Consider the following 14,114-nt stretch of genomic DNA (forward strand, 5'->3'; position numbering starts at 1 on the left):
CCCGCCCCCTTCCCGCCCCGGGCCGGCAACCCGGCCCTGCGGCGCCGCTTCCGGTGCGGGCCCCGCCCCGGCTGTGGCCCCCGGCTGCGGAGAACTCCGAAACGCAGCTGCCGCGCCGGGGCCTGAGTGACCGCCTCCTGTGCTGCCGGCGGACCCGGAGCGCCCCGCACAGGTAAGCCGCGCGGGGTCCGTCTCTCTCAGCCTCGGCTGAAGCGGGTGCTGTGGCAGGTGGAGGGGACGGAGGAGTAGAAGGGGAGGCAGGTGTGTAGCGGCAGACGTGAAGGCGCGGGCCGGCGGAGCACTGGGGGCCGCGGAGGAAAAGTGAGAGCGCTGGGAGGAGCCCAGAAGCGCCCTCGCCCATTAGGGTGATTTGAGATAAAGGGATGGGAAGAGTGAGGGGCCCCTGGGAACGGAGAGAGCAAAGATAAGGTGGCGTTGGGACGATCTAAGAAGAGCCAGCGGATTGGCTTGGGGGTGGAGGGGGGCTTGGTAGAGGTAAAAAGGGATAGAGTTGGGTTGGGGGGATGTAAAGAATGGCGGGGTGATGGATGTATGGGGTAAAAGGGGGCTGGCTGGCAGAGGGATCTGGCAGCGAAGGTAGAAGGAATGGTGGGCGAGGCGGGCTTCAAAGCTGCGAGGAGTCCGTTGCGCCCGTCTTGCAGGTCCGGGAACTTTAGGGGAAATGGGGGAGGGGGCCGTGTGAAGGGATGGAGTGGTTTAGATTTTTGAGACCTAAGTTTTCTAAAAGTAGGCAGGTGGTTGTTTGGATCTACTAGCTGTTTAGGGTCAGGGGGAAGATGGGCTCTTTGGGGGAGGGTGTGCGCATCGAGTTGTAGAACTGAGTCATCTCAGTCTTCCTAAAGAGGCTGTGAGATACCACCCCCCACCCCTCCCCGCTGAGGACAGCATACAGAGAAGATGGTGCCACAAGAGGAGAAACAGTTGTTCGATGACTGGCAGGACTTGTTTGAAAAATTATCCCGCTTGTGATCGATTGATGTTATAATGCTATAAGGAGAATGAAAATGACCACCGAATTCTTTGCTTTTCCTTATTCTTTTGTTTACTTTTCTTTGATGCAGATTGTTTTTATTTTAAATGAACACTTTTGGCAACTGGATTTAACGTGGGTGTAAACCTTTTCATGCTTTGGTACGCTATAAAAAGGGCTATAGCAGAATGAAAGTATTGCTGCAGGCATAACTCACACTTTCTAAAGTGCGAAGAGAGGAAGTAGAGGCAGTAAGAGGCAAATTGGAATTTGAATTTTTCACAGAATGCAAAAGACAAACGAAGTACTTCTAAGATTAAACAGAAAATGAAAATTAAAAAATTTATTTTTTTGCCTAGCTTGAAAAGTTGTACCTTTTCAATCTGTTAAAAAAAAAAACATAAATCCGAGCAGTTGATTTTGCTAGGGTTGTGATTACTTCCCCGTGAGTTTTTGAAGACGTGAAGACATTTAGGTTTCTTTCTTTCTTTCTTTTTTTAAGTCTTTCTGCCCAATCCTTAAACAGTTGAACAGTGCATTTATCAAATTTATCAAGTCCCAACCTGTGCACTGCTGCTGCTGCTTTTATGTGATGATAGCACTGCACGCCATGTTGCAAGTCCTGTTCACCTAAAATTTGCCCGTGCATAGTAATCCATTCAGTTGCGAAGACTTGCTGAGGAAACATAACTCAAGTGAGGTTTGCTGGGGGTGGGGGCCTGAAAAGGAGGAAGGTAAAGAGGGGGGCTGGTTAAAGGAGGAGAGGGTGTGAAAGGGGTGTGTGTTTGGAGACTGATTGGTAAGAATGCTGATAAACCTGCCTCCAGAATACTTTTGGCCTGAAAGCCTTTCCTTTTTGTATTTGTCATAGAATGTCATAGAAGTGAATCAGAAAGAAAGGGGATGTGACGAGATTTTCTAGACTGTTTTTAAAAAAGCTTTAAAAAAAATTTAAAAATTTACAAAAGGAGCTTTGACTTGTTTAGACGATATTGATACCTGTTTCCAATTAATTAAAGCTTAAAAATCTCCAGAGGAATCCCCCCTCCCCCGTTTGTTTTTGAGTTGACGATTGCAATTTGAGAACTCTTGCCTCCTTTCGTGTTTCATTCTCTCATGTTGTTGAAATTGGATTCTTTTTTGAGGCATTATTGTCCAGTTAGCATTGGCTCAGCCCACTCAAAAAGCAGGCTGGCCATTTATTCTGGGAAATTTTAAAAGTTTAAACCCAAGGAGAGTTTGCTAGGTTCTGCTTTTCTATGAGAAAAATCTTTGTGTCTGCCTGATAACTCTGTCTTGCTTTGATGGCAATATCTTTCTCTGATGGGCCTGGGAACGTAAGCAATAGTCTCTTTCTTGTAGGCAGGCCCTTCTTTCCCTTTTTTATTGTGGTTTTCTTATTCACAACCTCTGTACAGTGCAAACCCAGTTGCTTTTTCAGTAATAAACAGATTAGTGTTTGATAATGTTGAGGAAGAGAGATCAGAACACAGATGTTTGCAGACTTCATGTCATCTAGGTTTACTTTGTTTTAAACCCACCAGTTGTCCAGCACTACTGGGATTCATCCCATATTTCTCCTCTTAAATCCTGTTCTCTTCCTCACACTTTTTCTTACTCACCTACCACCCCCCCACACCCGCCCCAAACTCCCACCACTCAGATTTACCGGCCCATGTTTAATGTTCAGAATTCATGTCCTTTACTGGAGCAAAGAAAACGTCTTTTTTCCCCTAAGTTATTTATGTATTAATTTTTGGCTGTGCTGGGTCATCGTTGCTGCACTTTCTCTAGTTGCGGTGTGCGGGCCTCTCATTACGGTGGCTTCTCCTGTTGCAGAGCACTGGCTCTAGGGCACACGAGCATCAGCAGTTGTGGCACGTGGGCTCAGTAGTTGTGGCTCCCGGGTTCTAGAGCCACAGGCTCAGTCGTTGTGGCGCACAGGGTTAGTTTCTCTGAGGCATGTGGGATCTTCCCAGACCAGGGATCGAACCCAGGTCTCCTGCCTTGGCAGGCAGATTCTTTACCACTGAGCCACCAGGGAAGCCCAGAAAACCTTTTTATACCTGTTTTACATCTTTTTTTTTTTTTCCCTTTCTTTCTCCTATGTGGTTTCTATTGATCACATAAAGGTTTGGACCCCGTGTGCCTGTCAGGCTGTGCCCAGGTTTGGAGCCATGCCAGTTTGTGGGTGAAACTCAAGGCAGTGATGGAGCCACTGCACCCTCAGCAGAAGCAGCCGCCGCCACCACAGCCACCCCACCTGGCTCCTCTGCAGATGGATGCCAGAGAGAAGCAGGGGCAGCAGATGAGAGAAACCCCGTTCTTGTATGCCCAGAAGCTGGTCACACAGCAGACTCACCTGTCTGCCACACCTGGGAGGCCTTCTGGCAGCCCTGCTCTGGGTCCCTCAGCCAGAGTTCCACCGGCCACTGCAGTGGCCCGAGTTTTTGAACGGAGCAAGGTGAACTCAGAGCCTGAGGAAGAGGAAGGAGGTTTGGAAGGTGAGGATGGGGATGATGAAGCAGAGGTGGCTGAGAAACAGACCCAGGCTGCTTCAAAATATTTTCATGTGCAGAAGGTGGCTCGCCAAGACCCCAGAGCAGCTCCCTTGCCTGGTCTGCTCCCAGCGCCAGGGCTCGCACCCCATGGACAGCAAGCTAAAGAAGACCGTACCAAAGATGCTTCGAAGACCTCCGCTTCAGTCTCCGCGGCAGGGCAGCCGGGCTGGAACCTTGATGAGCAGCTCAAGCAGGTCAGTCTTTCCTCTTGGGGGCTTATTTGTTCCCCCAAAAGGCTAGCCAGGGAGGGATACTGGACTGCCAGGGTCTGTGCCAGTCTTTGTCTTCTCAGCCTCCTTCAGTGACCAGCAGCCTAGACAGGGATAGACCTTGAGTTTTTCCCTCATAGATGTTTTCTTGATTAGAGCAGTGAAATGTATAAGTTACTCCTAAAATAGATAGTTCGAAGTTTAATGGGAAGGATTGTCAATACAGTCTTTTGGCGGGTGGGGGGGAATTGAGGAAGAATGAGGTTGCAACAGTGTTATGAGGGATATCTAAAAATGAGATGTATGACTCCAATTTCAGTTTTTCTAGTAGTAGTATGATAAGAGAACTGTCTTGTCTAAGATAGAGTCTTAGCCCCAGGCTAACCCAGGATGGAGCTTTTTAAGGGCAATTTTGTTGTTTTGCTGCTAAATGTGGCTGATGGGAAGCTGTTGCATTGTGTATATTTTCCAGCAAAGAGCCTTGTAGACATGATTTCATCTCACCCTTATTATACCTCCTTTGAAACATGGAAGGGTAGACCTCACAATTTTCAATTTATTTATTTATTTTGCTGGGCTGCTCGGCTTGCAGGATCTTAGTTCCCCAACCAGGGATTGAACTCAGGCCAGACACTGAAAGCACTGAGTCCTAAGCACTGGACCACCAGGGAGGCTCTCACAATTCTCTTTTTAGCCAAGGCAAGCTTCAATGATTCCTACACAAGGCAGAGCTTGAGAGTCATCTAGGGAGAGCTCCAGAATAGTTTTTAAAAATGTAGACTCCAGGGTCCTAATGAATTAATTCAGGAGGTGGAACCTAAGGAATCTGGGCTTTCTTCGCCTTCTGCTGCTTCTTGTCTTTCTGACTTGCCATGCTCCTTTTCTTCACCCAAAGAATGGGAGTGATGATCAGGTCTTCCAGGCCAGGTGACTTGGTGCTAAGGCAGGGAGTTCATAATAAAGCTGGTAATATTTGGGTACTCCCTGTAAGCACATAATACTTCTTTTTTTTCCCTGAAAAATATTTACTTATTTATTTATTTGGCTTTGCCGGCTCTTAGTTGAGGCATGTGGGGTCTGTAGTTGCAGCATGTGAACTCTTAGTTGCCGTATGCAGGATCTAATTCCCTGACCAGGGATGGAACCTGGGCCCTCTGCGTTGGGAGCTCAGAGTCTTGGCCCCTGGACCTCCAGGGAAGTGCGCAGCATACATACTTCTTGTGGTCCGATGATGCTGTTTAGAAATCAGTTGTGAAGAGCTATGGATTTACACAGAGCACCAAGAAGCCATATGAGAAAGGTCCTTTGTAGGCTGAAGAATCAGCATCTTTGTACCCAGGAGCCCTACCTATGCAGTTGGTCTGAGCTTTACAGTAGCAGTGTTGGCAGTAGATTCCAGAGCCAGCAAAGTGGGTTCAAATACCACCTCTTCCATCTATTACCCTTGTGATCTTTCAGTAGGGCTCTTAATTCCTTTGAGCTCTCTGTGAAATAAAAATACCAAGCGTACCTCCAAGGATGTTGTGAGGATTAACAGAGCTGGCTCACGGTGGTAGCAGTGCCCCAGGTGCTTTTTCATGCACGCAGTGCCATCCTCCGCTGCAGCTCCGCAGACATGCTTAGAAGCAGGGGAGACACCGAGAGGCGCAGAGGCTTCCCCTCTGATCACCAGGAAGGTGGTGGCAGAGCTCGGACTAGGATCAGAGAGTCCTAGCTTCCCCGACAGCAGCAGCCTGGCTGCCAGCCCAGACCCGCCTCCCGGCTGATTGCTTTGGTTTAGCAAAACATCTGTGACTTGCCGGCAGCCCCCGAACTGCTGTGTGGTTGGCAGAGTTCCATGCTGGCCGCTGAGTCAGCTCCTAGCGGGAGCCCGCCCTGACAGCACTGGGAAAGTTCAGGCCCGAGGCGGCTGGGCTGCCCCTGCCTTGGCAGCTGGCCAGCCTCTGCGTGTGTGCGGTCGTTCCTAGAAAGTGCAGCCTCGTGCGAGGAACAAGTGGAGCTCCAAGGCCTGTCTGTCTTCAGGAAGTGCAGCAGGTGTTGAGGTCAAGCCATGAGAGCCTTGAAAAAAGAAACTCTGCAGAAGTGGCATGTGGGTACACACACACGTGTGTGCCGTGGCCGACACCCAGCGCCAGTTCTCAACAGCATCAGCCCTGGGCCTGTGAAGCTCAGGGCTCAGGAGGCTGGCTGTTGGCTTCTGAAACCCTCTGAGTTCATTTTAAATTTCCGAGGCATACTCACTAATTATAGACTGCCTGACAGAGCGCTTGCCAGAATGTTTTTAAATGCCAGCGTGTGTGTGTTTAGTTGCTCGGTCATGTCCGACTCTTTGTGACCCCATGGACTGTAGCCCACCAGGCTTCTCTGTCCGTGGGGATTCTCCAGGCAAGAATACTGGAGTGGGTTGCCATGTCTTCCTCCAGAACATCTTCCCAACCCAGGGATCGAACCCAGGTCTCCTGCATTGCAGGTAGATTCTTTACTGTCTGAGCCATGTAGCTGAGGCCTAATCTTTCACCCTAAATTTACCCTCCCCCTGAATTTGGAGATCAAGAGCTGGGTTAGGGAGTCACAGGGTAAGAATGACTTTAAACTTGGGATGTGCACGTTCTTTTCTCCTTTTGAGTTTAAGTTTTCAACATTGATTTGGTCTGTGCCTTCCCTTTGTCTAATCCTGCTTCTGAAAGTGGTAGTTAATGTGCTTGGGGATTTTAAAAACTTTTTAGTTGTGCTTTGGAAAGGGGACTAAAAAGATGATATTCCTAGGGAGAGCCTGTAAAAACTATTATAAACTAAGACTAGCTTTTTAAAAATTTATTATTATTATTCCAAGTCTTATTTCTTACCCTTTTAACTTCTCGAGAGCAGAAAAAGATCTTATTAATGTGTGACAGTGTCCATTCTGTTCTTTCACACAACAGACTTTTACAGAAGCTTCTTGGGTCAGGCCCATACTCCGGGGGCTAAGGCCTCTGCTTCTCCCTTGAAGAGCCCTCCAGCTAGGTTTAGCAGAGGCAGTGTGGAAACCTCAAGGGGAATTGAGTCTTGGGTTGTAACAATTTTACTCTGTCCTGAGTCAGTTAAAGCCCAACTGCCCAATCTGAGCTCTGCTGCAGATATTTTAAAAGTTTTGTTTCAGGTATTCATACACCAAGATAAAGTTGATTTTGTCTGCAGCATAGCTAACATAGCTTGGTAAATCAACAGGAACACTCAGAAGTATTTTAGAAGATTTAAGGGTGCTGTGGGGGACTACAGCAAGCATCTGCCAACTACAAGCAAAATTTGAAAAGTTTAAGGGCTCCACAGATTATCTTTTGTTTCTGAAATCATTTTATAGCCTATAAAGTCAAAATTATTTGGTGTTTTCTCCTTGAAGAAACTTAGAAAATAATTCATTCTGTATTCATGGTGGAATCCATTTAGATCAGTGTTACTCAAATGGGGACTATCTCCTCACCCGCTCCTGCTCCCAGGGGATGTTTGACAATGCTGGGAGATACGGTTAGTTGTCGTGACCGGGGCAGGTGGAGTTGTACTGCTGGCACAGAGTGTGTAGCGGCCAGGGATACTGCCACACGTCCTGCAACGCCCAGGACAGCTCCCCACGACAAAGGATCACCTGGCCGCAAATGGCAGTAGCGCCAAGGTTGAGAAACCCTGCTCTAGATTGTGCCATTAGCGAGCGAACAGAGACGCTCTGCTTTCGTCAGACACTGCCCTGGTGCTTCCTTCGCGTCTTGGCCTTGGTAACTGAAGTGTTTGGCAACCTGGAGTTTTCTTCACTTCTGTTTTCAGTATCCGTGTTGAGTTTGTATCTTCTCCCATCACCATGTGGGAGAAGAGACTGTCCATTACTTGGAAAAGGATTGGGACCCACAACTTTATGCTCTGTCAGTGCGTTCTTCCAGCCCAGTGTTTCAGGGTATCTAAGATGTCAGTGTTGACTTGTGAGAGAACTTGGTTGCCCCTCTAGATGTGAACCCCAAAAGGTCAAGGTACAAATCCTCGGCAACCTTGTTATGTATTAAGAGATGTGATTATTAAATCAGCATTGGTTTTGGAACCTAAAGATGTGGGTTTAGATCCTGTCTGCACCGCTTGCTACAGCGCTTGGGATGGATGCCCTGTCCTACCCACGCTTCCATCTTTCCCAGAGGATGATGATCCTCTCTTGCCATCCTCAGGGAACAATTTTAAAGATATTACAAAGGTGGAAGAAGAGAATATGAGTGTGAAAAATCTTCCTAAAATGTATGCCATGATGCAGAGGTTAGGTTGAATTGTCACTAGCGCCTAAATGCTTTTTGAAGCTGTAACTTTTCAGTTTTTACTACCTTTGTAGGGGTAAGATGTTGCATAAACGTTAGTGCTCTAAAACTATGACCAAACTCTAGTATTCTGGGGTTCTCTGAAGCATTTCAGGATTATGTGAGCTAAAGCCATTGCATGTTTGAAGATGCTTCTTTCCATGTTAAAATAGGGATATTTCTCCTTTAGGTAGAAGTAAGCTTTATGTTGAATTCCTATAAATACTTGGTTAGGGACTTAATGACTCATCCCTTCATTCTGTCTCCCCTCCCATCCCTTCCCAATTTTCAGGACTTGTTCGATCAGTGAGCCGATTTCCCTGACTCTTTCAGTCTCCTTTAATCAATAAATCTGCCCAATTCAGTTGCTACCAGGGAAAGAGAAGTCACTGTTTATTTTTTAAATTTTTGTTTACTTCTCTTTTGGCTGCACAGGGTGGCTTGTAGAATCTTAGTTCCCCAACCAGGGGTCACACACAGGCCTCAAGAGTGAAAGCACAGAATCCTGACCACTGGACTGCCGGGGAATTCCAGAGAAGTCACTTTTTAAAAGCTCCCTCTTGGTTGCACATCTCCTTCCAGCATGTTGTGTAGTCCAGGCTGCCCTCCCACTTGCCATAACGAAGCTTCCAGAGGCTTGGTTTGCACGCCTTACCTCGTTTGTCACCTTCTACTCACTCCTCAACACACTTCAGTCTGGACTGTGTCTCTTGTGTGTATATCCCTGAAGCTCCTCTTGGTAAGGCTTCCCAGGGATCACCGTGTTACTAAGCCCTGCCTGCCCTCACCTCCTGTGATCTCTCTGCAGTATTCAATAGAGTTCAGTGGGCTCCTCTCCTTGAAACATTTTCTTTTTTGCTTTCTGTAGCCCCATCCATTGGTTTATTTTCTGTGATCTCTTTCTCTTCTGTCTAAACCTCTAGAACTCCAAGTTCCCCAGGGCTTAGTTTTAAACCCTCTTCTCTATATGCTTCCCCTGGGCAATTTCTTTCACTTTCATGACTTTAAATACTACCCACAAGCCACTGAGTCCAATGTATGTTGTTTGAGCCCGTGTTTCCATTCTGAGTTCAGTGGATGTTTTATTAGATGTTTTACTGGCACCTCAAGTTTAATGCATGTAACTCTTACTTTCTAACCTACTCCCCCACGATTATTTCCTCCTTTATTTTGCTTCACTGTAAAGGGCATTTCTACCCACTTCGTCATTCAGAAACCTTAGGCTGGCTGTCTTTGTATACCTCCTACTCTGTCGCTCTGTCTGGCGACGTCCATCACCAGGTCTTGTCAATTCTCTCATCTAGAATCCTGCCACTTGTTTCCTCCACCATCACCTGCTTAGTCCCAGCTACTTACTGCTGTAGCTATCAACAAGTTTCTGTGTCTTCCCTCCCCCAGTCTAATTCTCCACATAGCAGCTAGAGTGATCTTCTAAAAACCAAATCAGATTATGTCACTCCTTTAATGCCCTTCAAGTTTTTTGGCAGTTGCTGTAATTGTAAAAGCCAGAACCTGCATAATCTGATCCTGCCTGCCTCTCCAGCCTTATTTTTGCCAATATCCTGACCTATCACTGTACTCCAGCCACCCTGGCCTTTGCATATGCTGGTTTTTCTGCCTAAAGTACTCCTACCCAGCCTTCTGTTTTCACCTTAAACATCACTTTCTCAGAGGCACTATTAGTGTGGGTCATGTTATACCTCGGAGATATGACAGATTTGTTTGTGAATATCACTATGCAATAAAGTCACGTGAATGTTTTGGTTTCCCTGTGCCTGTAAAAGCTGTGTTTACATTTTACTGTAGTCTGCTAAGTGTGCGGTAGCATTATGTCTAGAAAAACAGTGTACATACCTTAATTTTAAAATGCTTTGTTAATTAAAAAAAAATACCATTATCTGAGACTTCAGCAAACTGTAACCTTTTTCAATAGTAACATCAGAGATCACTGATCACAGATCACCATAACAAATATAACAGTGATGAAAAATTTTTTAATATTTTGAGAACTACCAAAATGTGACCCAGAAGACATGAAGTGAGCAGAGGCTGTTGGGAAATGGCACCACTAGATGTGTTCAATGCAGGGTTGTCACAGACCTTCAATTTAAAAAAAAAAAAGCAGTATCAGCAAAGCACAGTGAAGCAGAGCGCAATAAAATGAGGCTTTCCTGTGTTGGCTATAACTGAACATTGTGCTTTTATATTTGTGTGGTTTATTTGTTTGGTATCTGATTCCTATACTCAGTGGTAAGCTCCAAGAGGATGGAGATGTGTTCTGCTTATCTCTTGTGTCCCAGCACCAGCAGAATAATAGCAGATATTATTATGCGCTGCATAAATATTTGTTTCTTCTTTGTTTTAATTTGCTCTTTTATTTTTTTATGTGAATGGCACCATTTCATTTCTTTAAAAAAAAAAAAAACAACACTATTTTTTAGAGCAATTTAAGGCTCACAGCAAAATTGAGCAGAAAGTACAGTGCCTTTTCATACACTCCTGCGCCCACACATGCCCAGCGTGCACCAGAGTGCTGCGTTCGCTACAGTTGATGAACGAACAGTGACACGTCATTATCACCCAGAGTCCATCGTTTTACTCTAGGATTCACTCTTGTTACACATTCTGTGGGTTTTGACAAACACGTGACGTGAATCCACCATTATAGCAACATACAGAATAGTTTTGCTGCCCCCCAAATCCTCTGCTCCACCCATTCATACCAACCTTTTCAGATTGACTTCTTTCACTTAGTATTAATAGTGTGCATTTAAGTTTCCTCCATGTCTTTTCATGGCTTGTTAGCGCCTTTCTTTTTAGCACCAAATAACATTCCATTTTCTGGATGGCCGCAGTTGATCCATTCATCTGCTGAAGGACATCTTGGTTGCTTCTGAGTTTTGTCATGTATGAATAAGCTACCATAAACATCTGTGTATAGGTTTCTGGTAGATAGAAGTTTTGAACCCATTTATAGTAACAACAAGGGGCACGATTGTTGGATTGTGTTGGAAGAATGTGTTTACTTTCATAAGACACTGCCAAACTGTCTTCCAAGGGTGGCTGTGCCCTTTTGCACTCCTACCAGCGATGAATGAGAATTCCTGCTGCTTCACAGCCTCATCAGCATGTGTTAGTATCAGCGTTGGGGATTGTTTTTTAATTGACGTTTTCATTGAGATGATTGTATATTCACACGCAGTTCTAAGAAATAATTTAGAGAGCTCCTATACACTTTGTCCAGTTTCCCCAATGGTAACATTTCATAAAACTGTAGTATATGATGACAACCTGAATCTTGACATTGATGGGATCCACTGATCTTATTTAGATTGCCTAAATTTTACTTGTATTCTGTGTGTCTGTCCTGCTTTTTAACCCTGTTTCATTATGTGTTTAACACATTTTCTGAAATTCTTGTTACTTAACAAAAATGCATTTGAAGCTGCCGATTTCTCTCAGGGTCGTGCTTTTGCTGTATCCTACAGGTTTTGATGTGCGGTCAAGTTTTGATGTGCTTCCATTGGTTAGTACGAAATCTCAGTTGTGATTGCTTCTTTAACCTGTGGGTTTTTTGAAAGGTATTTTTTAGTTTATGAATATGTGAGTTTTATCTTTTAAAAAAATATGATTTTATAACTTATAATTAAGCTCTAACCATTGGTGTCAGAGAACTGGTGTACTGTCAATTCATTATGATGTCCTCTGTGTTGACCTTATATGTTATCAGTTTTTATAAGTTATTCATGTGTGCTTGGAAAGAATGTATACTGTCTATTTGATAGACATGGGGTTGTATATCTGTTGGATCAAGCTTTTTAATTGTGTTATTCATGTCTTTCTTATCCTTACTAAGTTGTGTTTGTGTGATCACTTTCAGAAACAGGTGAATTAAAATAATCCAGTGTGTCAGACGCGACTAAAGTGACTTAGCACAGCACATATGTACGTGAAATACATATATACATACATTTATATGTATTTCACTTTCCAGATATAAAATTAAATAATAGAGCTTGTAAAAAAAAAAAAAAATAATAATCCAGTGTGAGACTGGCTTTCTTTTGGTTAGTATCTTGAGACCACATGTAAAAGACTTAAAAATCTCTTGTCTTTTTTATTAGGTTAATTTAATCCATGTAGTTAGTGAAAGTGAAAGTCGCTTATGTCCCACTTTTTGGGACCCAGGCCAGAATATTGGAGTGGGTAGCTTTTCCCTTCTCTAGGGGATCTTCCCAACCCAGGGATCAAACCCAGGTCTCCTGCATTGCAGGCGGGTTCTTTACCAACTGAGCTATCAGGGAAGCCATGTAGTTAGTTATTAGGACTGGTGATGCATATTTACCGATTTCTGCCTTCTAACTTTGAATTTCCAGTTTAACTATACGTTTACTTTGCTTCTTGTTTTTTCCGTCTTTTGTTCATTTGATTGAATTGTCTTTAATCAAATCTTTTTCTCTTTCATTGGCTTAGAAATTATGCATTTTTTTTTTTTAATGTCACCATTACTTCTTGCATGACATTCTTTCCCTTTGGCTGTCTTCTTCCCTTATGGCTCAGCTGGTAAAGAATCCGCCTGCAGTGCAGGAGACATGGGTTCAATCCCTGGGTTGAGAAGATCCCCTGGAGAAGGGAAAGGCTACCCACTCCAGTATTCTGTCCTGGAGAATTCCATGGGCTGTATAGTCAGTCCATGGGGTGGCAAAGAGTCGGAAACGACTGAGCAACTTTTACTTTCGTCCTTTCCTTGTTTAGTAACTCTATATACAGTAAACTCAGTCTTGGTACTGAAAAAAATTCTTCTAGATATATATCTTTCTTTATCTTGCCCCTGTTCTTGTACCATTGTTCATAAATGTAGATTCTAGAGTGACCGTTATTTGCCTTAACACTTTGAGGATACGGTCCCATTTATCTCCTAATAACTATTTTTGCTATTGAGAAGTCTATTGTCAGTTTAATTGTCACCTTTGTGAATCTTTTTTCCCTCTTTTTTAGCTTAAAAAATTTTTCTGACTCTGCTGTTTTGCACTTGTATTATACTAGTGTTCTGGGTTTGAACATATTTTTATTTACCCAACCTGGGCCTTAATCTGCTCCTTCAACTTGGTGTTTCCTTCCCACCTTGGCTCCTATTTTTCCTTGACCACTATTCTATTAGAAGTATTTGAACCTTCTCTTTAGCCTTCCTAGTAGCTTTTCTTTATAACCGAGTCTCTTTATGTCTTTTTCCTGCATTCTGGAATATTTTCACATCCTGTTTTCCAGGGTCTGATTCTCTCTTCAGCTCTGTCTATACTACTTGACCAAAAAAGTAGTTATCTTAATATTGTGTTTTAGTTTCTGTTCTCTTTTTTGGTTTAAAAAAACTGCCTCTTCTTACCATATGGTTTCTATTTCTTCCTTTAGCTCTTTGAACTTCTTTAACTTTTAAAAAAACTTTTTATTATGGGCTTGTTAAAACCTTTTTATTATGAGAATGTCATACATACAAAAGAAGGAAATGGTAATGAACCACGTGTGTCCTTTGCCCAGCTTTCACCATTACCAGCATTCTGTCATCTTTCAGCATGCTTGTTTTAAAGATGCTTTTAGATGATGATTATTATTATCTCTCATTCTTGGAGTGCAAGTTCCCCTTCTGTCACGCTCCCCTCTGATGGTTTATTTCCTCTTGCAGTGGTTTGTTTTTGTTTTTCAACGTAAGCCTATTTTGAGTTGGGATTAGTTTCCATGGGATTCCCATGTGTTTTGGATTATGGAAGCATTCTGAAGGGGAGTTTTGTTTTCTCCTCTGCTGGGGCCCTACAAATTTAGCTGGTTGCCATTGGTTTGGGGTGTGTGCATTTGGAGTCTGCATCTGTACCTCTACGTCTGTACGGTCCGTGGGATCACAAAGAGTCAGACCTGACTGAGTAGCTTACATTCACTCTGTACCTGGTGAGAGCCTGAGTTTCCATTTTCTTATGAGCCCTCTTTTTCCATGCGGCCCCTCGAAGATGGCAAGGTTCCTTGCTTCTTCTGCAGGTTGGTGGGCAGTTTT

The 14,114-nt window shown here is 44.2% G+C and overlaps 1 protein-coding gene across 7 annotated transcripts in view; it reads left to right on the plus strand.

Moving 5' to 3' along the window:
• ARID3B (AT-rich interaction domain 3B) overlaps positions 1-14,114 on the plus strand; it is a 48,382-nt gene continuing 34,268 nt past the window's right edge. For 2 of the 7 annotated variants that reach the window (XM_086365310.1, XM_086365311.1), the window contains exons 1-2: positions 1-172; positions 3,124-3,746. In XM_086365310.1, the coding sequence (XP_086221436.1) occupies positions 3,201-3,746 (546 nt within the window). In that variant the 5' untranslated portion in view covers positions 1-172; positions 3,124-3,200. The other 5 variants (XM_086365319.1, XM_086365317.1, XM_086365318.1 and 2 more) reach the window with 5 other exon arrangements.

This window comes from Bos grunniens, chromosome 21, assembly GCF_055505025.1.
Source record: "Bos grunniens cultivar Pamir isolate PY7600 chromosome 21, Bosgru_T2T1.0, whole genome shotgun sequence".
Lineage (NCBI taxonomy): Eukaryota > Metazoa > Chordata > Mammalia > Artiodactyla > Bovidae > Bos > Bos grunniens.